The sequence below is a fragment of the Dermacentor albipictus genome, chromosome 9, assembly GCF_038994185.2.
Source record: "Dermacentor albipictus isolate Rhodes 1998 colony chromosome 9, USDA_Dalb.pri_finalv2, whole genome shotgun sequence".
Taxonomy (NCBI): Eukaryota; Metazoa; Arthropoda; class Arachnida; order Ixodida; family Ixodidae; genus Dermacentor; species Dermacentor albipictus.
The window spans coordinates 15,789,596-15,815,486 of record NC_091829.1 but is presented as its reverse complement, the minus strand read 5'-3'; the positions used below and the strand labels follow the sequence as shown (position 1 = coordinate 15,815,486).

General features: G+C 45.6%; 2 protein-coding genes and 1 long non-coding RNA gene across 3 annotated transcripts in view; 1 reads left to right on the top strand and 2 right to left on the bottom strand.

Moving 5' to 3' along the window:
• The window catches only part of LOC135903669 (vitellogenin-6-like), a 43,225-nt gene extending 42,554 nt beyond the window's left edge, over nt 1-671 (bottom strand). The window contains exon 1 of the mRNA XM_065433993.1: nt 514-671. Within this exon, the coding sequence (XP_065290065.1) occupies nt 514-556 (43 nt within the window). The 5' untranslated portion in view covers nt 557-671. The remainder of the gene's footprint in view (nt 1-513) is intronic.
• The window catches only part of LOC135903673 (uncharacterized), a 222,405-nt gene that overhangs the window by 23,563 nt on the left and 172,951 nt on the right, over nt 1-25,891 (top strand). The gene's annotated exons all lie outside the window — the stretch shown is intronic.
• The window catches only part of LOC135903666 (vitellogenin-6-like), a 49,020-nt gene continuing 31,544 nt past the window's right edge, over nt 8,416-25,891 (bottom strand). Inside the window, exons 17-25 of the mRNA XM_065433990.1 lie at nt 25,502-25,805; nt 21,489-21,698; nt 19,706-19,969; nt 18,324-18,458; nt 16,419-16,661; nt 14,859-15,159; nt 13,693-13,850; nt 10,648-10,887; nt 8,416-8,742 (exon numbers count right to left, since the gene is read on the bottom strand). Coding sequence (XP_065290062.1) covers nt 8,578-8,742; nt 10,648-10,887; nt 13,693-13,850; nt 14,859-15,159; nt 16,419-16,661; nt 18,324-18,458; nt 19,706-19,969; nt 21,489-21,698; nt 25,502-25,805 — 2,020 coding nt within the window. The 3' untranslated portion in view covers nt 8,416-8,577. The remainder of the gene's footprint in view (nt 8,743-10,647; nt 10,888-13,692; nt 13,851-14,858; nt 15,160-16,418; nt 16,662-18,323; nt 18,459-19,705; nt 19,970-21,488; nt 21,699-25,501; nt 25,806-25,891) is intronic.

Sequence of the window (25,891 nt, the reverse complement as noted above, 5' to 3'; positions counted from 1 at the left end):
AGTCAACTTGATTCTTCTCGCGCATTCTTTCAAAACAAGGAATGTTATCATATCTATAACACCAACATCGCATCTGCATAACGTAAACGGGAAGTCTACAGAGTGTCATGTAGCATTTCGCTTATTTATTTGGATGTAACGTGAACATAATCAGCATTAATACAAGTATTACAAGAACAAAATACAAACAAATTAATACAAGTACAAAAGAAGTTTCGTGCCTATTGATGGCTACAATGACGGCATCCGCATAAACTTCTATAATTATTATCACATGACCAGCGATAGCCGTCACTTCGGTGGTCGCTGTAGACTTGACATTTCACGCCAAGAGCGTGAAATCAGCCATTATAAATTAAGTGCTGAGCTATCAGTGGCCGTAGACGAATTTCTCGTGTGATTAACTTAACGACATCGTAAGAAACGGCAAACACCTAAAATACTGCCAAGGTGCGCTGCTGTTATGAGGACTTTTCTTAGCAGTCAGGCTAAAACCGGGTAACATCTACTCACCGGAGGCGGCCGCAGCCAGCAGCAGTAACCATAGCACTCTCATGGTGGCAGTTCCCCAGCTCACGCCCACTGCAAGCGGGGCTGTGAGCCTCCGCACGCTTTTCGGAGGTCTTAAGTACTGGGATGCATTCGCTAGGGCGAGTGAGAGGGAGGGTAGCTGTGCTTTGGCGCGTGGATTCGCCGAAATGGAGAGAAGTGGTGGAGGCTACTGGAGGCTGCGGGATGCGTAAGGGAGAGAGAAGACAGTTCGCTCCTCGGATGTGATTTCCAGCAGCCAAAATAACATCCGTCCATCGAAGGCTCACTTGAGCAGGTCACTTTTCCTAAATCTCGGCGGGGGCTCCTATTTCTTGATTACAAGTGGCGCTCTCTGCTCGAGTGCCTACAGTGACAGTAGTATCCTCTTCGGTTTCACGCATGTGGCGACGAGGAAGTCGCCCTTGGAACTCGTGTGATACGGCACATTGCGACGGCTGGCTGCCCTGTTGGCTGTTTTTGGAGTGTTTGACTTGGGACGCGCGATAGCTGGCTGGTGCAAAAAAATTTCAAGCGCGTCTGCAGATAAGTGGAATCCTGAGAGTTTTCAAACAACGGGTGTCATAATATGCTGAACGCGAAGGGATATAGCAAGATATTGAACTAACTAGAGCAGTGGGTAAGCAAGTGCGTGCTCGTGTGCTACCGTGTCTCTATTTCTAGTTTCTATGTTTATCGCTTGTTCTTGTACGAAATTTCTTTGCTTGTGCTGGCTGGGGCTCAATAGTCACGACCTAGGAGGAGAAAAAAAAAGAAGCAAGAAGATAAAAGAAATGAGTTTGGCCCAAAGGCATCGAAAGCGATAGCAAGGTCTGGTGTTGCACTGAAGGCGTCTCATGACACCGGCGTCGTGAGGGGCGTCGCCTGCGGCGTGTGTTACATTTCAAAGGCGCCTGAGACGAGGACCAAAGAGAAATCGTCAGCGTTTGCCCCAAAAAGCGAAGAAGATTAGATAGATTTACAAGGACGTTTACTGTCTGTTCCGCTCGGACCAGACGTGGCGCTTCACGATGAGCCTTGCACGGGGCTTCTCGGCAGGAGCGATTAGCGGGGAAAGCTTGGGGTGGTGCCCACTCGTGAGTTAGGTGATGGTGGTCCCACCTTTCAATCCAGCGCGATTGGTGGCCGCGTGCTTGTTCGAGTCACGAATGCTGAGAGCATTCAGCGTGCCAGATGTGCTTTCCTGAGCGATGTTTCTGTTCCTTTCGACTGAAACACCGACTACACTCTAAAAACAGTTTCCACCTTTGGGGTGTATATTTGTCCCACAACAATAATCGTCATCTGCCTTGCTTGCGTTTCCTTTCTTGAAAACCTGGCGCTCGCTACTTTCCTGTCGAGAATGCTATGTCACACTGATAACGCGCATGCCGTTCATGACTGGGAAGTACCGGGCTCGCAGCGTTAAAGAAAGGAAACGCGGGCAAGACAGATGACGATTATCGTTGTGGGACAAATATACACCCCAAAGGGTGCAACTGTTTTTAGAGTGTATGGTTATATATGTTAAATCGAAGAGCTCGTGAAAATTTGTGGTTTGGGTATCACAAGCACTGGAGAGCTGTAATAGTCCATAGGCTGATCTCGTAACGCAGAGATGTGCCGTGTCTGTCTGTAACTATTGTGAAACAAGAATTCTCCAAGTACAGCGTGTGAATTGTTGCCTGAGGGGTCGCCCATAGCATACTCATTACATTATTACATAATTGTAGCAGACACGTAATGCATCTTACACAAAATATCAATTTTGACATTTGGTGTGACCATATAGTACTCCTGTGGAAGGCATGTATTGCCTACGAAGCTTTCAGCAACCTGCTTCTTGCTTTGGTAATTTGTTTTATTGATATATAGGAGCATTGAAATGATGCCCAAAAAGAAAAGTTGGGTGCAAATTTTGCGAGAATTATATTTGCTAGTATTTTCAGCATACTCCAAGAAAGGCATTAAAAAAAAAAGAACATTGCCCACGGTTATTAGCACGGCTGCGGTCGCGAATACCTATAAATGTCACGAATGCCTTAAGAAAAATGGCACTAAGAAAATTCAAAGTTGAGACTGAAAACCGAGTCATTAAAAGCGTTGCAATGATTATTGCAGCGTGTAGCAGTCCTAATTCGACGATATGGCTCGCTCCTCGCTTAATGAAATCGACCGACTGCAATTATCGTGAGACATGTATTGCTCGCAAACACCACTACTCTCGAATTGGTTCATTCGTTCACTTGTTCACTCGTTCACTACATCGAATTGAAACCATGAAGCCACTCCTTTACAGCCTCAATTGGAGTGCCTGAGTGCATGCCAGGCACTAGAGCGCAGCCTAGGCTACCTAGAAGAGGAAAAACTAAACTGCCCTATGCAGCACACTGTCTCCAACCTGCGCGGCTTATGCATACACTGAGAGCTCTTCGCTTTGTCAGTCCGTGAAGCACTTTCTCGTTTACCCGTCGCATAAAGAAGGCAGCACAACTCTCCTACGAGCTCAATTGACTTCGATCTCTTTCAGTGAATGTTCACATGTGTCAATCTGATGAATGAGGCTTCAACTTGTCCCTGGCGGCAGCCATACTCAGAAACGTGTCTCGACCAAGAATTAAGTTTGGCCGAGCAGCTGTTCCTTTCTTCCGAAAAGGGCCTGTAATAACGTCTACCAACAGAATCATGTAAATCACTGAACTGAGGTGAACGCCTTGTACTGAAAAGGTAAAAAAATTGTGATGCACGTTTTTGTTCGTGTACTGCATGCCAGTACCTGAATTGTTTAATTAGTCGCCTAAAGTGGCGACGAACGGCCTAATTTTCGGAAGCAGTTCAAAGAGCATAAAACAAAGCAAGCGGCGCCAAGAGAATATTGTTATTGCCAGTCCTTATCCTACTGCTGAACGTTTCCCTCAAGAAATGCGAGAATTCAGTGTTTTAACAAGAACGATAGTAGTCAGGAGTGAACAAGCTTTAGCGGTTTACTTGTTCACTTTGTAGGAGCTAAATGTAGCGAGCTTTTGTCGCGTGCTTATTGCACCGCAGCAAGCATTAGCCTCTGCTCTCTTAGGCAGGATGTTATACTCGATGCTTTCTCGTTCGTACTTTTGTTAACCACGTGATCTGCCATGGCGGAGAGTAGAACCATGCATGAAATGCTCGCTCCGCGCCTTACTGTGCTCCATCGGCCGGCACTGTAACGCTGCCTTTGAGAAATATATATCGTTGTTTAGGAAATAGAACATTTCAATAGATTCTGACGAGCGAGAACACCGGTAAAATACGTTTGGGAGCACCGTCATAAGTTTACTGGCGTAGCTAGAGAATGAGAACGAGCCCGCGGAAACACTGCAGCAGGTGCCCGTACGCAGCCCGAACTGTAGCAGACGACAGGCGCGAGTCTTCGCCCTGGCGGCATGCAAGCGGCGCTCGCAGTGGTCTCTATGGGTCGCACTCGGGGTTAATAATGCGTGCGCACACAAGGCTCCTGTTGCAGCGGTGGAAGGCAGAAAACACTGTCCTGGCTCCATGGCAGAACAGATTTAGCGCAGCGTGAGCCTAATTTAAATTAGCTTCTTTGTTCTTGCAGGCGAATGCGCTGCTCTATTATAACACACCACGGCGCGAACGGCGCTTGCACTGTCCATATACCGGTATGACATGGCGGCGGCGCCACCGAGCTTGACGCGCTTGCGTATCTATGTGGCCACATAGCTGCTACCCAACTTGTCTATCAGTTGCGGCTCAAGACCAGGAAGTACTGCAATGCAGTACCAGGATGGCGCAGTGGTGGCCTTGTAATGTCGATCCTTGACAGACGAAAAGGGATGTTTGACAGACTTTATTTGACGCTACAATGACAATACAAAACGCCGAGCTATTTGATGTGCTTTATCATTGGTCGCGTAACGCGTTCCCTATGCGGTTCGTCTGGCGTGAGAAAAGTTGTCTCGAATTGAACAGCAGCGCAACTAAAAGGAACGCAGCTAATCCGTAACTTATCGGTGAGGTATTATTTCTCCATTTGGGATGACTACAACGTATTTTGTCCGATAAAAAGAACATGCGTTCATTTGGCTGGGTTTACGAACACGCCTTACTATGTTTCTGACAATTGCAGGTGGCGACAAAAAAATAACCAGCCTCAAGAAATTGCATTTACTCTTAAGAGAGTGTGGCATTTCTTAATACAACGCAACCACAAAATTAGGGCCGGGTAATGTGGGCTTTAATATGGGTATACGAGATATGGGTACGAGTACGCGTCCTTTTGCTTGAACCACGTGACAGTATATCAACGTAAAACGTTTCTCATTTTTGTCATCTTCACGGGGTCGTTCATCATCACAGGGTCGTTCATCACAGGTTCGTTCATATGCTAAAGGCGCATGCAACATTACATGCGTCTGTATTATACGCATGCTACGCAACATTACAAACAAATGTAAGAATACTATCGCTGACATTTTTGCAACTGTTCTATCCACGCGCCTTATTGTGGTATCGTCGTGTAGAGGAAAGAAGCCAGAACGCTCTCTGATCAAAGTACTGTGTTGCTACTAATTCCTTTTCAACGGGCAACATATCCACGAGGGGAGTTGGCCACACAAATGTGAAAGTAAAAGGTTAATTAAATAACAAAAATACATGAAATTTTTAAATCAATGTTTGAGGGCATGCTCTGGTCCCATTTCGTTCACTAGAAGGGTCCCTCAAACGGTTGGGTCCAATTTTTCAGGCACGTAGTGCACAGCAACAGTGAAACATCTAAGTGGAGAGTCTGATATTAAGAGAGCTAAGGACGATTACAACTTACTCTCCTCCCTAGCGATGCTTTTTCTCCTCAACTAGTTCTCCGAGTGATCGGGGATAAGGTCCGGCTTCCCTGAGCCTACGTCAAAGGTTGGAAACCTCCAACCTCTCCACTAGCCGCCTGGCCGTCAATCCCCAGTGAGAGCTATTCAAGCGCGGTGAGCTTTGCGAGCGTTCTGTCGCGACGACGAGCACGTCTCATATTCCGGTAAACGCAGGTGAGCTGGATGTTTACGCGGATAAGCAGGAGGCGTAAACTGAATCCCATGCATCCTACTACTTCTACGATGAAGAGCCTGCAGCGTAAACATGAGCGACCTGCACGGAGCAGCCACTTGGTGGCGCAGAGCATAAGGTGCGAATCGCATAGTTGATATGGCTGTAACCAACTGCTCAGTACGACTCAGTACGCTTGTACAACATCGTGAGAATCGTTTCTGGGTCTCTTTAACTTCTTTTTCCACACTTGGCTGCTTTTGATGCCAGCTTTTTCACTTGTGTGCAACTTATCTCTTCAATTTTCGGTCTTCAACGCGTCTTCAATTTTCGGTCTTCAACGCGTATGGACCGGGTGGTCCATACGCGTCCTTTCACTTCAACCACGTGACAATATATCGACGTGGAACGTCTCTCGTTTTCGTCATCACAGGGTACATACGCACAGGGTATGTGACATATGCCTTGTGTCATATTCCCCGTTGCAGATGCCCAATGGCCAAGTTGACTATTCGCTCGCACAAACCCGGTGGCACAAGTTGGCGAGAAAAAAGTTACATACCTGCGGACATACCGCATAGTGCAAGAATTCCCAAAGAAGGCTAATTGCAATAATAATTACTGAATACTCATTTCCTCTCAATTTCTACGCGTCATATGAGACGTGTAGGTAGTTTTCCCGGTATTCCTCAGTGAACTATGCGAGTGTCGTTTTTAATATTTTGTTGAAGTGCGCAGCATGTTCTGACTAATGAGCTGTAAGTGTTTCATCTGCGTTAGTTAATTACGCCTTATCTTGAAAATTACTTATGCGAGCGTTCCTTGCTGCTGTTACCCGTAATGTTTGGCAGAATTATAATTCAACTGTACAAGACATGAAGCTCAAGTTCATTGAAAATGAGAGGAATGTAACTGTAGTAATCGGCGAAACTTTCCTGCTGCTGGCTTAGTCAGAAACGTTGCAAAGCATTGCTGAACTCTTGTTTTTTCTCCATTTTCATGCGTTATACGAGGTTCCTATAGTTGGCTTGCTTGGCGTCCTCGGTGAACTAAACTGGGCACCGTAATCATAATTTCCGAAAATAAGGGCCACAGTATGGCTAATCTACAGGCAAAGTTCAAAAGGTGTCGTTTTATTACTGCTTTTAGAATAATCTACCCATGCAGGAGCTCTGATGCGGAGTGAGCGTGTTATAAGAGTGGCGCAACATTTAGCCTGCTGCACATGAATAAATATAAATGCCGCCGAAATTGAACTTAGCTAACAAGGGGCAATGCTATGTAAAATTTGTGTGCGAAGTTTATTGGGGTGCATCATATGCAGCCTTCGTAAAAAAATTCTTCAGCAAGTGGTCGAAATTACGTTGAACCAAGTTTATACTTGGTGAAAGTAAGGGCCACGTTATCGGTTATGCACACGCTAAGTTAAAAGTGTTTTCGGTACATCTGGCGTTTGCAGAAAGTCAATATTCTAGTGCCCCGGAGCGCTGCAAGAGGGTATTACGAGGGGCGCAAGATTTAGCCCGCTGCCCTGGCAGAATTACAAATACTTCTCGAAATCTAACTTTGCTAAGAGGGGGGGAACGCAATGGCAAAGACCTGTATGAGAAGTTTAATGCACGTGAATCAACTATAGCGTCTGCAAAAAACGAAGAAAAACATTCTTAGGTAAGTGTTAGAAACTGTCATGTGGCCATTGCCAGCCATGCTTCGCAACAACACTAGATAAGTGTTACCCCAAGTATATATGTGTTGGAAATAAGGGACATGTTAAGTGCATGTGACAAAACGTTAAGGTACTTCGCTTAACCAGAGGCGTAGGAAATAACTACACCTCCGTTTTCCCTATTTTTTTTTCACTGGAATAGGCGAGGTTCGTGGTTAGTTTCCTCGGTGTTCTCGCTGCTGTACACAGGGTGCCTTGTTCATATTTGTTTTAAATTATGGGCAGGTTATGGGTAATATGGGGAGGGGCGGGGAGGCGATGTTCCAAGTGTGTGGTCTATTTATTGCCTTAGCTGTTAATTATGTAGGAAAGCTATCGGGAGCGTTATAAATGTGCTTTACAAACGAAGCTGAATTTACCTCGCTGCCATGGGAGAACAATGAACGCAACCGATATCAAATTTATAAAGAAATGGGCGGGGGCTTATGGCTAATGTTCGGGTGAAGTGAAGTTTGTGCATAACTACCGTTGTACAAATTCTCTAACAACAGTTCGAAAACTATCATATGCGGAAAATTCTTTAAAGTTCTTGTCCACTTACAGGTTACTTAAATTCGTATTGCAACTCCTCGAAAGAAACAACTTCACGGGGAACTAGGTTGGGATCCTGTGAGGTTACAGAAGCCTGCTGCCTCTTTTGATTGATTGATTGAATAAATAGGGATTATTTAATGAAAAATATTTCATTCATAATTATTTCCTTCATTCATTCATTTATGCAAGTCTTTATTTTCAGCGATGGCCTGTTTTGTAAGAAGTTGGTGGGTAACCGGTCTAGGGGAGGACGCCGGCATACTTAGAGAAGGCCTGGAATATTTTTCCTTTGATTGTACACTTCTTAAACCAGCAACAGTTACTGTATTTAGCACACTGTGGTTGATGACAACGTCAGATGTTCTCGCGGGAGCTGCTCTTCTTGTCGAGAGTTAGCCATATCATGTAAGCCCGATAACTAATATGCGGACGTTAGGCTAAGCTTGGACGCTTCGTTGATAGAACGCTTTGACAAGATACCACGTGCTTTGTACAAATGAACATTTGATTGGCCAGTTTATCACTTCTTTCTTTATTGGCTTTTTTTTTACAATATACATAGATGGAGGACTAATGATATTGCATTTTCGTGAAAAGTTAATACTTGAGAGCTCTCCCCTGTTATCGCCATTAGAGAAAACTATAAGCCGTCACTTCTTTCTAGTTCGGCTCTCTGCATTTTAATCGTAGGAGTTTGCAGGAGGTATGCTTGTTGTCGTGATGTGATGGTCGATTAGAGCGTCCGCCACCGAGGACATTTAGTGGGCAGGTGGGTGGCAGTTCGCGCTGGGCACAACGTAGCTCCTGGCGAACTCGAGCGTGTTGTTGTACAGGTGGCCATCGGGACCGGACAGCTCGTGGTTTTTGTCCAGGTTGTAGTCACCACACAGGCCGCACAGCTTTCCGCGGTAGAAGGGAGCCACCTAAAGAAATAAGAACGGCAGATAACGTTTGCCAGCGTCCATCGCCTTGTATAGCCTTCGCTCAAAGGTCAAGCCGAACCAGACGTCATGGAATGAGAATCTCTCAGCGAAAACATACAAAATTGTTCGTGTGCTAAATCATTAATATACTGAAGCAATTTTCCAAACGCTTTCGCACATAGAGTTTCTCACTATAACACCTAGAGGGTGATCTGGTGCCACCGTCTATGGGAGTTTCTTAAGGGGGCACCGTGCCCTCATGGGAATGATGGTATATGTGTCTTCGAAGCTCGTGCTGGCTGGTGTTGTAAGGGACTTCGTCTAAAACGTGGATATGGCTACCCAAATAACGTGTTTTCAAAGTAAAATCTTCATAAAATGTTTCCACTCACGCATATTACATCTTTACTCACCCACAATGCATGACCAAGCGAAGAAAAGCAAGAACAGACGACCAACTATTTCAAAGCGAGCTCGAACCTTGTCGTCTGTCCTCCAACTTTAGCAGGCCCGCTGATACTTTTTACGTAACATGTAGTCAATAACAACACACACGTAACAATAACAAGTTCTCATAGTTAAACAAAACATGCTTTCGCGTAATAATAAAGCCAAAACAGCTTTTCCCGTGCTGTTCTAGTAGAAAATGAATCATTGTGATAGACGGAACGGTACTTGCCAAGCGCGTCTTCAAGGTGTCCTGTCTCTACGAGAATGATGCCAATCCGAAGTCACAATATACTGGCATTCCCATGCATACCACAGTGCAGCAGCGCCGGATTTGCCTCTAGGTAATGTAGTGAGAAACTCCATGCTTTCGCAGGACCACATCTAGTTATTCCCAAGATTGATCTTCTGAAAATGCCGATCATGATTCAATCGTATGCATGGGTGGGCAACGTTCGAACGCGGACCGACAGGAAAACCCGGCGGACGCCCCCCAGTTACTCAGATCTATGTCACTGCTCTGTTGAACACGAAGGTTCAGGTTCGAATCCCAGCTACGGCAGCCGTATTCCCATAGACCCGAAATTGAGAAATGTTCACCCGTCGTGCTTTTTGGGCATGCCCATTTCACCTCTGTCGTCAAAATATCCACCAGCGTCCTCACTTTAGTTTAGCTTTCTGTGTGTCTTGAGCATCGACCAGGTTCACTTATAACAAGCACAGCACTCCCTGTCCTTTTATTAAGTTGTTCGGTGGCACAATTCGGTACACATTTCGCGTCTGACAAGACAATTGCTGCCACGTGGCATGCATCTAGGGACGTGGTCTTAGCAGAGACGTGGTCATTAGACTATTTGCTGCGGTAGCCTTAGCAAATACAGTTCGCTATGACGACGACGATGTCTATAGGCCGCGTGTAACGTAAATGGTCCTATGACCTGCTTTAAGTTCACCAAACAAACGTTTGTGTCAAGTACCCCGGTTGCAGCTGGCGTGAATTCGGAGGATCGGATAGTAATAACAGAACCCCTACAACACGTCAGTAAATTGTAAAATGCCGCGAGTACGTACCGTAGCATTGTGCCAAATGCGGTAATGTTGACAGCGTAAGAATATATTATTCCTTACAAGGACTTATACGCAAACAAGGACTGAATTTCAAAGCGCCGTCAGAAAATAGTACTTCCACAACACTAAGGAAGCAGAACACCTGAGCGCAGCGAAGCGTGGAATTTAAGCACAGTAGCGCGTCAACTGCGCCTCTCAGTGCGCAAAGATTAAATTAGGAAAATGAAAGACTGTCTGCAGGGGCTAGCGTTCCGCTTAGCGGAAGCAATTCACAATCGAAGTATGGCTCGTTTTTTGCACAAGTTCTATTTATCGAAAGGCACCTAAATCTGTGAGTGCTTTTTCAAATTATATTTTCCGGGTAGTTAAAAAAAGCGTTGCCATACTAACCTCGACCACGAGCATGTTCCCGCTGAATCCCACATGGAGGCCGTATGACTCGGAGTCCAGCGCGTACCACTTTGGGGTCTCCTTCATGATCCTGAACAGCTCAGCGTCGTGGGAAGTGTGGCTGTAGGGATGCTCGGGCGGGACGTCGACTTTGTTGCCGTCAACGCGCACCACGAGACCGGATTGGCCGTCCAGTGGCAGGATCTCGATCATGGTCGTGTGGATGAACAACTTGAGCGCCTGCGTTCGATCGCACAAAGAGAGAAGAGATTCGATTTACGACACTTAGGAGGATATGCAGTTGCCCTTCAGTGGACCTATTTAGGCTGCTTAGATAATTCCAATGTTTTTGTATTGTTACAGGCCAAGGAAACTATGCGTTAGTGGTTTTAGGATAGCATACCAACGGTTGCCAAGGTTCAGCAAGTTTCATATTGTGCTGAAATGTTTGAGCAATCAATGAGCTGCTAAGATTAAAAAAAGAATTCTCGGGTTGTCCGTGCCAAAACCACGATATGATTACGAGTCACGCCGTAGCGGCAGACTCCGTAAAAAATTTGCCCACCTGAGATTGTTTAGCCTGCACCCCAAATGAGAGGTACGCGGGCGCTTTTTCGCATTTCGTCCCTAGCGAGATGCGGCCGGCGTGGCCACGATTTGATCCCCTGCCCTGCGGCTCCAGTATTCCCAGTATTCTCAAATCCCTGTATTTGATGCATAACGCCAAACTTTGAACTTCATATTATTCATGGGTGCCTTAAAAAATCTACGAAGGTAACGAAAAAAAAAAAACAAGCTGCATCATGTCAACGAAAGTTTAAGTGCTTACACGATAACACAGAGCGAATAAGTAGCCAGCATGGCAGGAAAATAACAGAATATTGAAGAAAACAGAATATTGAAGAAAAAAGATTACGACAACTCCAACGTTTCTTCTTGGAATATACATACAAGGCATCTTCGTTGAAAAGCACAAATAATGCTAAAAGCTGCGTTAGTCTGTGTGCGATGGAAATGTCAGTGCAAAGTCACACCGAAGGCCCCCCGCCCAAACCACGTGAGCCACGTTACACGCTGCAGAAACCAAGCTACGTCGCATGTGCTTGGGTTCGCGTGCTTGTGTTGCCACGCACCCGTGCTACGCAATGTTACAAGACGCGACTGCCCTCTGGAAAACACTAGTTGGAGTTGGCGCGATAAAAGTATGCGTATGATTGTGGCAGAATGGTTGGAGCACCGGGATTCTGTGGTGGGAGACCAAGCTTATAGATCCTGCCATCGAGTATGTATTTCAAAATTTAATGCGTAAGCATTCTTTGTCGAGTACCCCGGGAAAATCTTTCTGTAACGCCAAAAGTGTCACGCGTTTTATATGTAGAATAAATGGATAATTAGCGAAGTTAAGACATTTAATCGTTATAATAGTGTGAATCTAGATGACTGGCAACTTTAGAAATAATAAGGAAGCAATGAAAAAAAAAGAAACAAAAGAGAAAACAGATAACCGTTCTCGCCATGCCCTTTTGAAAGCTCACTTTCCTGCATTACTGGTCCGCGAGCAAAGAAGCCTGCTTTGAAATTGCGGAGTGTAAGAATGATAGAATAGGTGATTGGTAGACGTGATAATAGCGTAATAGTATATGATTGGTAGCTTTAAAAGAGAAAAAAAATATTGGTGACGTCGCCGCGCTCACGTCGTAACATAAATAAATAAATTAAATTAAATTAACAGGAGATATTGTGTACTGGAACCCGTACAGAAGAGAAAGAAGGAAGGTGGCGGAGATTGCAACAAGCAGCTACGGCGACCCAGCAATAGAGACAGTCAAAGAGACGGATAAGCAAGTCTTCAGCCTACACAGAAGTGCAGGTTGTCTGATTCCCAAAAATAGGATTGCACAGAAGGCAGGAATAAAAGGACATTGTAATCTCGTGATTAGATGGAGCGTTATGATATAGTCTAAGCAGGATGGACATGTAAGCAAAACAATGGAACAGAAGTTCTGACAATTGTCTACTAATGCTTAAGCATTCTTTGGCACAGGAAAAGCGATGGGCAGATATGCATAAAATAGGAAAAGCAAGTAAGCAATACCGAAGCCACAGACGTTCCAAAGAGTGCTTAAGCATTAGTAGGCAATTCTCAGCATTTCTGTGGCATCTTTTAAAGCATCAGCTAATGGGAAAGGCGGTAGCACCCAGCAGCTGCGCTTAAGAAAGTCTTCGAGGGCTCGGTAAGAAAGCTTCACTTTAAGTTGCAACACTCACGCACAAAACCCTGAAACATAGGTGAAAATAATTTTAAAAAACTAAATTCTGTAATTTTACGCGCAAAAACCGCGATCTGATCTTGAGGCGCGCCGTAGCAGGCACTCCGGAATAATTTTCACGACCTGGGTTTCTTTAACATGCACGCAAATCATGGTAACGGGTGTTTTCGCATTTCGCTCCCATCCAAGTCCAGCCGCCGTGGCCACGATTCGATCCCGCGATCATATGCTTAGCAGCTAAGCCACCACGGCGGGTTACACTTAACACAACTTCGGTGGTAAGAAATCCCGCTAATTGTGCGGCGAAAGGTGAGAATTGACCTGGTCGCAACTCCTGCTCATCGCAGACCACGTGCCCTGACAAGAGGGCAAGTGTACCAGGAAACCATTAAGAGTGCTCTCACAAGACTGCTCACCAAGTATACATCTGCGTGAAGAATCACTGATGCTTATTAGTCGCCAGCAGCGAAATAGGCCAGTTTAGCGTTCTTATCGTCATAGTGATGAACAGTAGCAGAACAAAGGGAACTTGAGCCACATTTCGGTAAGTTGACTTAATTAGTTGTTTCACTGCCAACAACTTCAAATATCCGACCTTCCTGAGACCCTTTTGGCTAGTTGAGACTTCATCATCGAAAACACAAAGGTGAAGTGAACGGCGGTGAAAATGAATTGGGCATTTAAGAATATGTTATATACTCTAGAATCTCGCTTCGATAGGCAGCTTCTCAACAAACAACTGGCACGGACAGTACCGATCGGGGCGAGTCCTCACCTTGGTGAGTGAAGGGTTCTTCGTTGCACGAGCCAGCACTAAGAACCTCTTGTTAGGCGAGCAGTCTCGGGCGACTACCTTGTAACAGTCCGTCTCTGGCAGTTCGACCAAGGTGCCGTCAAAAGTGCGCACGCTGTGAGACTGCAGGTCGCAGTACTCTGTAGAAAAAAGAAAAAGAAAACGTTTGATGGTGTTGTAGCATAGATAATGGTTGGGACAAAGCCAACGAAACCAGAAACATAGGAATAAAAAAATTCAGTCACTGCTCTGCGTGTTTGTGCATGTGAAAGGTACAATTGACTACTTAGGTGCTTCAGTGTTTTCCACCTCGAAATGCAATATTTTCTGACTAACTTTTCAAAACTTGGCTAGTACCAGTAATATGGCGTTCTGAGAAAATTCAAACCAGTAGATATTCCTGACTTGTTTCTTCTTGCTGCTTGAATTGTTGCAGAAGGCCGCCGCAAGTTCATGACGCCACACCGTTTATTAGTTATGCTAAAGGAATATAGCGGTTTATGTTCTGGAAACGTGGTTGGAAACAACACAACTTAGTCAGACACAATCGTTTACGTGTTGTTTTTGTTTTTTTCTGATGTCTCTAGCACCATTTGCAGCATAAAAGACAACATTTTTTAACGTCATACACCAACTAGGCCTGCTTGATGGTCCCTGACGGAAAGCTAGATGTTGCCACGCTCTGATTATACACTTCAGCCTGCCTGGTATAGTTCTCATTTCCATAATTTTTGGTAACGCTACGAGATAGCAGCGCAACACCAAATTACTCGGCGACTACAAGCAAATAAATGTTGATTATGGCAGGAGAAATCGTCATTTAATCGACAAGAACGAAGCTACAAATACTACCAATATGAATGTCAGGTATCTTTATGAGCAATCCGTACGTTTTTCCTTTCGTGCTTCGTACTCCGAACGCGTGGATGGCGCTTTTCTATTTAAGGAACCCTCCACGCGCTTGTGTTGTTCCTCCGAAACGATTTTTCGTTATTTCTTTGGTACGAATTACAAAAACGGTTTGTTTATAACCTTGCGCTTCGACCTTCTTTTTTTGTGTGTTCGAAGAGGGCTGCCTTACGACCCGTGGAAACAAATCCTCGAGATGTAGCACACCTCAAGATTTAGGCCTCCGACGGAGCACTCACCGTGTCTGTAGAGCGGGGAGTACTCCGCGGCGTGCGAGTAACCGAGTACCGAGAGGACCCTTGGCTCGAGCATCTTGCTGAACGTGGGAACCTCCCAGTGTTCGTGGTGGTGGCCGTCCTCGGTCGTGACGATCATGTCGGTGTGCGGTTTGTCGTCGACGCCCCACCAGGGTACTTGCGAGACGACGTGGAGCTTGCCGTGGTCGCCCGTGAAGTACGATCCAAGCACACCCAGGAAGCCGGCTCTCCAGGGTTTGTACGCGTAGCGTTTCGCGTAGTACGGTGCCAAGCGGTTCAGAAGCTGCGGAACAGAACATGCAAAAGTTATACCAGCGCTTTTTAAACTTGACTTGCGTGCCCAACAGTGGATTTTGATTAAAAGTGTAATAAAAATGGAGTTTGAAATGTACCAGCGATTGAAGAACGAGGTTCAACTGTGCGAGAGCTGCGGCCATCTAATGCATCTGTTTGCCTCCTTTTTTCTTCGAGATTTTCCAAAACAGAATTTCAACATCCGTGTCTTGCCAGGGTTGCTATACATGGTCGTAGCCAATGATATGAAGCATGTAGAAGCATCTATCTAGACGTAAATGAGGAGGCATATCTGCTTGACGCCGAGTGCTTTTGAGGATAGAGGAATTGTGAATGAAGCTGGTGGTCGAGGATCGGTAAATGAGCAGGAAAGATGGGTAACGTAAAGTAGGGAAATACAGTATATGAAGCTCATCACCTTTCGGCGATATGAAAAAATGCGTTAGGGTTCAGTAGCTTGTTAGCTCGATCCACGGACCTTGATACTCAAAAACAGACGCAGTAGAGAGATTAAGGCAAATATATATATAGCTTGTTGGCGCCAGCTATGACCTTGTTTTACATGACACTATCATAAAATCCATCTGCCCAACCAAAAATTGTCTCTTAAAAATTAGGACTGGGAGAAAATATGTCTGGCTGACAAACGTAACCAGGAAGCAGCAGATGGCGTCGAGTCCAATGCCGATATGCGAAGAACAAGTGCATTTTGACGCTACACTAACCTGGTGGATCTCGTGTTTGCATGTGCACACATACCGTATTGTGTATTCAGGGGGAAATAATTGTGGCAGAAACCATCCATCATTACGATCGATTAAACCGTTAGCTTCCTTGAAATGCGCTGAAATTCCGCTATTTGTGGCATTTCGCAATTGCGCAAATCATCTAAAGGACGAAGAAAAGGAACACAAGCCATCGACACATCCGGGAAAATCATGGCGTGATTCACGATTGCTCACGCGCTCGCGAAAGAGGAGATGAGCTAGCACCGCAAATGCCCGTTGATAGTGGGAGAAGATAGTTGCGCGATACGCGAGTGAAATTGAGCTGGCGTCGGAGATCCCTTCCAAAAGCGCCCCTCACTGGATTTCTCTTCGTACAGTTCGGCACCACACCCTCCTCAGCTATATACGGGTAAGACAGCGACGGACCATGCATTCAAGGATAACGAACTAATGCGCTGAAGGATTTCGTCGTCTGAAAGAAGCTAACGCTTAGAAAATGCATCATGGTTTGGTTACTCACGGGCTTGTAGTTCTTCCACTCTACGTCTGCGGTGAATTTGCCGAGGCGGCTGGAGTAACGGAGCAGTCTGTAGCAGTAGTAGCTGAACTGGAGGCCCTTCTTTTGCTTTTGGTGGCATTTGTTAGCAAGCCAGTGGAGGAACGTGCTGCTGAACCTGTTCCTGCCAACTGCCTTACCTTCGGCCGCGGCTGCTAACTGCTGTTCATCATCGTCGGTGTGTGTGAACTTGCCGTCAATTGTGATCTGTTTAGAGAAAGGGGTACAAAGTTGCGAATCATAATTGTGACGTTCATCAAAAAGTAAAGTCGCGGGTAGTTGGTTCGACATGTTGACTGCTATGGAACTGAACAGGATTAAACATTGCTTGAAGCTGAATTTTTTTTCTCAACTGCGGTGATGTCGCTTGATTACTGCATAGCGGTGCTTGTTTTTAGCTCTATAACACGTTGATTCAGCCTGTGAATGAACCTATGAGAAATACAGTTTGATTATTACCAGAATGAGAGCCGAAATACACACACACACATGTATATATATATATATATATATATATATATATATATATATATATATATATATATATATATATTAATTTAGCACAGATGCACATGTCCAGTGCTAAAAGATTGAAACGCGTACAATACTGAAACTACTCCAGTGCCTTGTATCATTTCCAGGATCACCTCCATGTTTACCAGTGGCTTAATTCAAACACCAATACGTACGCGTGGGACTATTGCATGCCTAGAAACCGCTTACAGAGCGACAACGTGCTGCCCCTGCCCGCAATGGTCTTAGTGGCTGTTCGCGTTAAAAATTTCCAGCACTGTACGTAGAATTCGCTGTTGGTTGTTCATTGCAAATAGACAATATTGTTCCGGAGCTCTACTCTACGGCGACTCCATCGCCAGGTTATGGCGTTGTGGCGTAAAACAGTTTGTACTTTTAAAGATGTCCAGAACCACCACTCGTGCCTGGTGAAAAAACGCAGTCCGCGGATAGAATGCGCAGCTGTGAACATCTTGGCCAAACTTTGCAGTCGTCCACGACACGTGGAACTCGCCAGCGGAGTGGGAAGTCACCAACAGAAGACTTCTGCTAACTCTTTTCGGGCGCTATGTTTGGTCATATGCCATATTGCCACGCGCGGCTGCCATTGCCCAATAGCCGACATGAATCAAGAAAAGTGTTCGGATCAGTGTGCTTCTTCCTACTTTTACTGTGTATAATTATTGACGCAGTTTAATAAACTGATAAGCTAAAGTAAGGGATAATCCGCTTTCTCATTTCGACAAGAACTGTATACTTTCGGAAGACGCCGACTATCGCCTGCTGACGGTCGGTTTCTGCCGCCCGTGTAGGGCCAGACTTGCCACACTGCTCATTGGTGTCGTAGCCCTCGGATCTCGCTAATTTCGATTAGTTGTGAAAACTCAACTAGCGTCGAACCACGCGAAACTTAAGGCCAGACAACACGCACGCTTCCCTGCACTCGCTCGCTCCACGCCGCTCACGTTTAGACGCCTTGGCAGACTTCGTTTCTCATTGAGCTTTTGACAACTCTTCAAAGTGCGCAACTTGGATGTCGTTGCTATCTGCCGGTCAAGCTGGTGCGGGACAAAGCCAGTCCGCCCCACGTCGCACTGCCTAATAAGCACACATGAGCGTGAGCGCGCACTTGGGTGCACGCTCACGCTCATGTGTGCACGCTCATGTGCGCACAGCCATGTCGTGCACAAAGCAAGTGCCGCGCATGGGCACTACGGTTTTGTATAGCTGCGGTTTGCTATGTAGCTTAGATTCCGCGGTCCTTCTTAGCCGTCATGCGATCATGCTGAAGCTGGCCGAATGACCTTGGCCACCGGTTCAGGTTTTATCCTGGTGGTCATGAATCAGCAAACTTACACTGGACCCTGCTTCGCAACTGCTTCCATAGTGGACGTTGAGGTGGGCGTCGATGTGGTGTCCCGCGTAGAACGTTGCCATATTAGTCACGCTCCAGTCGGGCTTGGGGAACTTCGCCGATGCGTCAAGGCAGATCTGCAGAAGTTATGGTGAGAACAAAAAAATTGTTTTCTTTTACTCAGCTCCAACACTGCATTCACCCTTTCGCCCCCTCCAGGCTTGAATAGAAAGGTTTCGCTAACGGGTTAGTTAGAAAGGTAAGAACGTCTTTCTTGCTACACCATTTGACCTATATATGTGATAAGGTGTTATAATTGATGTAAATAATACTGAATAACATGAAAAAGGAAACCTAATAAACAAGTTGCGGATGAGGTAGGGAAACAGACTTCAGTGCGAGGCTGAAAAAAAAAACGAATCAAGTTAAGTTTAAAATGTACGCATACTAGGCTCAAAGCAAAAAAGTAAATAATGCAATAAGAAACAAAGAAACTTCGATGTAATATACTATAAGCACATGGAGGCAAGCTGCACGAAAAATGAAAAAAAAAATCTGCGCAGGAGCTAATGCTTTCTTCGTAATATCTGTAGGCCTAATCGTCTGCCAGTTAATTCATTGTTATCAGTGTTTATTTTTCTTGAAATTTTTCGAAATAAATGTTGTTGCAAGTGACCCGAACTTAGTTGGCGAGTATTGTGCTGAAAACGTCTTTCAGAACACTATACGAAGGCATAGTCATAAGGCAGTAATATTGGATATACTCTGCGTTCTTTAAACTTCATTTGAAGATCAAATTGAGGATGTATTTGCCAATATCTTGGTTAAGAGAAATAACCGAAACGGCTGCGTTGCTATGCAAATTTTATTTGCATGGTTCTGCTAGAAGTTTGTGTATACATCGATGACGGTTTAGTGATTCTCATTCGCTGGTTTGCGGTGTATGCAACACATTCTTTAGACAGAAACACATCCTCATTCTCCATTTTGATTACACATCATGCGTGTATCCCTTATAACGGTCGCTGACTGTTCAACAGCTTAACAGTCACAACATTAGCTCAACAGTCACTAATTGCAGTAACTGTCTCGACCAGTGAAATTGCTGCAGAATGTTGTCTACGCTATCAGACACACATCGGTAGGTGCTTGAATGGCATATTTCATGCTGTATACTACTAAGGCTACAAGAAAAATTGAGTAGAAATATACAGAAACCTTGAAAACTAAGCGCTTGTATTCTTTTCTCACTTTTGAACGAGTATGTCGTAAAAGGATGTGAGCAAATTTATGGTACCTTTTACTTTTATTAGTGTCTGCTGGACAAGCGTACCGTTCGCTGCGCGTAGGGAAGCCGCGATACACCCGGCCTTGCAAGGCTTACCTTCAGTCCTTCGGTGTCAGCGTGGCTCAACGGCGTCCTGTCGTAGAAGAACTGCAGCTTGTGGTTGAAGAGGTCGTGGTTGAAAGAGTAGCGCAACTCGGCGGCCACCTTGCGCTCCTTGGTCTCACCCTTGAAGTTGACGTCGAGTTTCAGGACGTGGGTGGACGGCACCTCGGGATCGTCGGCGATTTGGTCGCGCACGTTGAAGTGGCTGTGCCGCTCGTCGTCTGGATCCAAGAACTCATATGAAATGTCGATATCCAACTAAAAGAGAGATTCAAGAAGGCTACCCTTTAAACGGGGCCCATTGTGGATGAGCTGGACACGACTCCGTCCTCATCGATCTAATCAAGTTGGCGTTAAATGTAACCCCGATTTTCTTTCCTTGTAATGTTTTGCGCTCATTTGTTCAAGACTAATCGAACATTTTGTCTTATGTGATTCGTATATATTCTTACGATTGCGTGACCTCGTACAGGTGCCCCGATATTTGCAGTTCAAGGACAAAGCACAGAACGCACCTTGGAAAACACGAACAAACATAACAAATGTTTAGAACAATTTTGTGTTTAAAGAGGGCACTGCATATACAAAGCATAAGTAATTCTGTGTCCTTGAAATGTTTGCATGGACATTGCAGGAAATAATAATTATAAGTAAATGAGATAGCGATCAGTGAATTAAGATATTTCAACATCTGTATTTTTTTTCACAAGTCGCCCTGGACCGTAGTTCACTTATCACGGTTCTGCTCACTTCGTGATGAGTATGCTTAGCCGCATATTTCATTGTAAAAATATGAGCCGTCTGTATGATACTGTCTTATGTTTCAGTGGCATCTGTTTAGCGTTGAATTTGATAAAGGTTTCTGAAGAGCTCTTCATGCTTTTCTGGATCTGATGATTGTTTAGCGTGTGCACTGCAAGAAAAATCATTTCCAGCGTAAAGGCGCCTGTTCAATTATGAACCAATATTTTTTCATCGAGTCTCTGGCTGTACAAGATTTCGTAAAATCCAGCAAACATATTCGCAGAATGTTCCTAAGCTTGAATTATTCATGAGAGAACACCGGCCAATCCTTATTTATGCTGCACATGTTATTAACGAAGGCTAAAGGAAAATATCAGTCACGAGCGAAAAACTGTAAATTCAGCCTCAGATGTCTTCTGTGTTGAAGACGCTAGTGTGTCACATGAGGTGGCCTTCAGGGTTTAGGAACTGTTTAATCAATGCACCTATGCTGGGTCACCTGATACCAAGATCGATGCTGCTCGTGTATCTTGCATTGCAACTTCTGCACATGGCCACGTATGTATAATAGCTCTCCATCACATTCTGAATCGTTTATTGATGCCGACGCGCAGCTATCTAGCGAATGACGCTCATTTCCTTCTTGCAGTAAGATATCATAATTATTATCTACAGCTAAGGTAGAAGAGGGAAAAAAAGCGTATATCAAATGTTGCAGTAAAGAAGACGTTCGCTTAATTTTCGTTGTCAAAAAAAGATTTGCCGGTTATTAGGACAAACTGCAATGACTGCACGAATGCTCATACGGCTCTGTTGTATGAGTGATGGCCTCTGTGTTTACTTCCTCTCCGGGTCTTTTCCGTGCCTAACATGTTGAGAGGAAGAGTCAAGATTGTAAATTTTATGCTGCACACAGTGTCATGATATCGGGCTCACACGTTCACAGCAGCGTCTACGACAGATCGGCAAAGCCCTCTTACTAAGCTAAAAAAAGTGTTTCAGGGCCGCATTAAGGTTGGATTTGTTGACTTACTTCCTTTGTGGGATCTTGGGCAGCTGGGAGGGCGTAGATCTTGATGTTACGTGGGTGCCAGTGAGGATTGATGACCATGTAGTAGAAGCGCTCTCGACACGACATATCGTGGTAGACTTCGCGCACTGCCCGGTGCAGGCCCTTGCTGATCAAGTGGCCCTTGACGTTCAGGCCAACGCCAAATGTGTCGTCGAAGTAGTGGCGGTCGAACTGCGCATGAAGCCAAACAAATGGCCTCAGAAAAGGAGTGCCTTTGTTTGGGTAATCTGTTTCTACAACATTTCGGGTTGCTGTAGAAGAAAGCACTGTTAACGTTCGAAATCTTCATTCCGCAGAGCTGCGGATCCTAAAAACACGTAAAAATTCGTCGGCATAGGTATTTTTCCTCTGATGCATCAATTATTCGATAGTTTTCAATCCATTATTTCTGGAGACCTCGTCGGAAGGGCCCCTCTCAAACAGCGCCCATTAACTCAATCGACGCAAGTAGAGGCACGGCATAGTCCCTTTTCCTCCTCTAAAAGAACTGCGGTGACTTGGAAACAGCCATTAGCAGATTTCTGCCCCCTAGATTTAGCATACTGCCGCCTTAACATTGTCTGCTCTCACACGAAAATCACCCCCTCCCCCCGCAAGCGGGTGCAGTTTTCCGATATCTCCTCTAACCACTGCTGATTTAGAATAAAAGCACAGTGATAGTCGAATCTTAAATGCACTGTTTGAAAGCATCTGTACTTTTCTTAGCATAAACCTTCCAATTCATTTCTGTTTCCCACAACTTTACCTTGGGCCGCTCAACGTAATTTTCTATCAATGGCGCATGAGTTGCCCGGTCTGCTTTTTCTCGTAGCTCTCTTTGCTACTAAACTGATATCTGCAATGAATACCCTCCATCGCAGCCACGTCTGGTACCTTAATTGCTCCGGCATGCTATGACGTGACATCAGGGAAGCGTTGCCTCTCCAAACACTCTCCGGCTCTGCGTCGCCTATACCTGGAGGTCACAGGTTTCTATGTGTTATGCGTGGCTCTTCTTGAAACCTTCATCTAAGCATTTGCAATGTTGCCGGCGCTATGCGGTGTTGATATTCAACAACTTCCTGAGCTCTCTGGCAAATTTCAGCCTGTTTATTGCTGTTCCCTCTTCGCGATTGTTTACACTCATAAAAGGCTTACAGAACTTCACCTTACATTGAGCCTACTTTTCATTCGATGACGGTCTGGCCATGTTTGCATGACCATGTTTGATACCGTTCTTTCTATTATCTTCTCCCTCCTCACTTCAACTACATCTTCTGTTGTTTTTTTTTCATTTTACTAGGAATTGTTTATTATACATGACCTTAAACCGATATGATATGTTGCTGTATACTATTGTATGAGGCTATATATGCATCACCAGTTTTATAAACCACGTTAAAATCCGGGTGAGGATGTGCGTCGGGCACTGGCACCAGTAAGGCCCATCTTACCCTTTACACTGCTTTTGATATAAGGGCGCCTGATACCCGCCGTGGTTGCTCAGTGGCTATGGTGTTAGGGTGCTGAGCACGAGGTCGCGGGATCGAATCCCGGCCGCGGCGGCCGCATTTCGATGGGGGCGAAATGCGAAAACACTCGTGTACTTAGATTTAGGTGCAGGTTAAAGAACCCCAGGTGTCGAAATTTCCGGAGTCCCCCACTACGGCGTGCCTCATAATCAGAAAGTTGTTTTGGCACGTAAAACCCCATAATTTAATTTTTAATTTTAAGGGCGCCTGATAACGCCTGCATGCCTTGAATTTATGACCCATCCGGTGAACTGTACAACGCTCACGTGTGGAAACCCAGGTGTTGATTGAGCACTGCTCTGTGGCGTTTCTGCAAATTTAGTAATTACTAAGAGCCTTTCAATTTAAATTAAATCACTTCTGTGTGAAAACTGCTAGTCTCTAAAGAAACGTTACTCAAATTAAATACATTTTCAGCTGGGCTTTTTTTTATGTTTTTCCGTAGCCCATGTTTGAGCACTATATGTCTCGACTCGGATGTGTCATGCAGCAGACGACTGCACAGAACATCCTCGAGCAACACCATAGCAGCTAACTCGGCAATGTTTCATTTCAAAGGCAGCGCTTTTCTGTGTGGTCTTAGTTCATGCAGTTCATTTCCCTCTGTTCGCAATGCTAATCCATACCAACTCCCCCTACTTTCGGTACTTCTGCACCTTTATAGAATACGTTGTCCTGGTAGTTAATTCATGATCCCGAACACATAGCGGGCAGAGACGGGACAATCCTGAAACTTATTTCCTTGAAATGAGTCACAAAACATTTACATTAAGGGGAAACCTTACTAGGTGAAACAACTAGAAGACTGAAAGATAGACACTAAAGATAATCAATAATAAGAAAAACGTCGGGATAATGGTGAATGGTGTTGCTGGAGTGCTGTACGTGACATACCTCTAACAGTTTCATCACAACAATTGCATACTTTGAGGAAAGATGCAATAGCCCCGATCGAATAGCTTTGAGGCAAAACAATGACAATCTGTTGACAGGGCTGGCGCGCTTTTTACGCAAGTTGCACAATGGTTACAAGTTTGTAATGCGAGTGTTATGGCGCTATCTGTGAGGCGGCGTGGGTCTCGCCACTGGTGACCTCGCGTTTGCCAAATCATTTGCGGCTATGAGGGTTTGTCTTCTTCCATGACATGTCACTGTACATATTGGAATGCATTCCAATGTGAACAGTACAGTACTGTACATGCGGTTTTACAGTGGTCTGTTGCGAACTACTACGCTCCTCGCCGAAGCTCGCGTGCTCGCCAGATTTTTAAACATGCACTGCCTCAGCTGGGCTCTGGGAAACCTGCCGAGAGAGCCACCGGCGCCGGCTGCCCCATAAGCACCATCCGGTTAACGCGATGTGGCGGCAAACGCCCGCGCTAACACCGATTCCCAAACGCAACGATAAGATGTGACTGCGCGGTGGCAAAACTTCCAAATGCTGTGGGCGCAATTGGTGGGTCCCATCGGCTCAAGGCGCTACTCGACGTGGTGATGCTGCAGTAAAGTAAGCTTTGCGTCACGAAGAAGGTAAGGGTCAGCCAAGTGTCGACGTTAGAGACAAAGCGGACATGCATGGTGGTTCAAATGATTCGATATTGATAAATATTGATAATATCTCTGTATTTCGTCTCTTGCCATTTTTTAGTCACGTTGAGTATTCACTTCGCATATTATTCGTATCGTGCTTCACACGCAGTTACGTCGAGCTTTTCTCGTTTAGCGTCGGCGCTTGGCCGAACCTTTCTTTCTTTTTTGCAGCGTTTGACACTCCGGATACGCCCCTCGCCTGGGGTTTGTTTTTTTGCCCTTTCCCGCTTACGTGAGCTGCACTGCCTATTAGACCCGAGTGTTTACGGCTTCTTCGAAGCACACGCCTAAGGCTCGGGTGATGCAGTCGAGCGGCCAGTGGCTCTCCACTCACCCTCCTTCTTCGAACCAGCTTTCGTCAGTCCCGAACTCGGACCAATCGCGCCAACTGGCGGGAGGCGCGGCAGTTAAGTGGCGCTTGACAGCGGCACGGCACAAGGTGACACAGTGCACACAGGGCCTTTCATCCCACCCCACTAATGCTACGTTTACGGGTTATTATGCTCCTTCTTATTGAAAGTGTTAGTTGCTGATTATTGCTACGTGTTCTCTGCGTGTAGAGCTTCCATTCTCATGTCGACATGACATCTGCACGTCGCCTAACTGACCGTCTTTTTGGAATTGGTTACAAGCTAGCCAGCTCCGATATGTGCCGACACCGCGTTAAGTCAGCTAAGAAGACATTTGTCTTCAACGAGACTCCTCTCTCTCATTGGTGGAAGCTCACGCGGCGTCGTGTGCGCTTTCACCATTGGAACCATCTTCTGCAGCACCGCCAGCGTCTGTGCTGCGGATGGTGACGGAAGACATAAAACTAAGATAATGACCTAGGAAAGTTCTAACGCTTTAAACTTATTCCCATTGCAGTTTCACCTCGGTCAGTTCTTCCGGTCGGTAGAGAGGCTTGATCAGGTTGGGAAACTTGGCCAGCGCATGGGCCGGGTCCGTGTTGATATCGTATGGCATGGCAAACGTGAAGGGTTTGAAGCTGTGGTTGATCACGTTCCAGGGCAGGTGCAGGGGTCGGCGCAGGCTCAGCTTGTTCTCGAACGGTGCCAGGGTCACCTTGAGATCGAGCGGCCAGGAGATGACGGTCCTCGCGCCGTAACCCGTTCCAAGCGCCAGCTTGGTGAACTCTGGCGCGAAGCCGACCATCTGGTACGACGCGACATCGTACCTATTCAGAGGGGTGAGGAAATCCGAAGGAAGAGGGATTAATGTTTGGCGTAGCTGCTCAAAATATATCAAGCCCGTTTCGTGAAA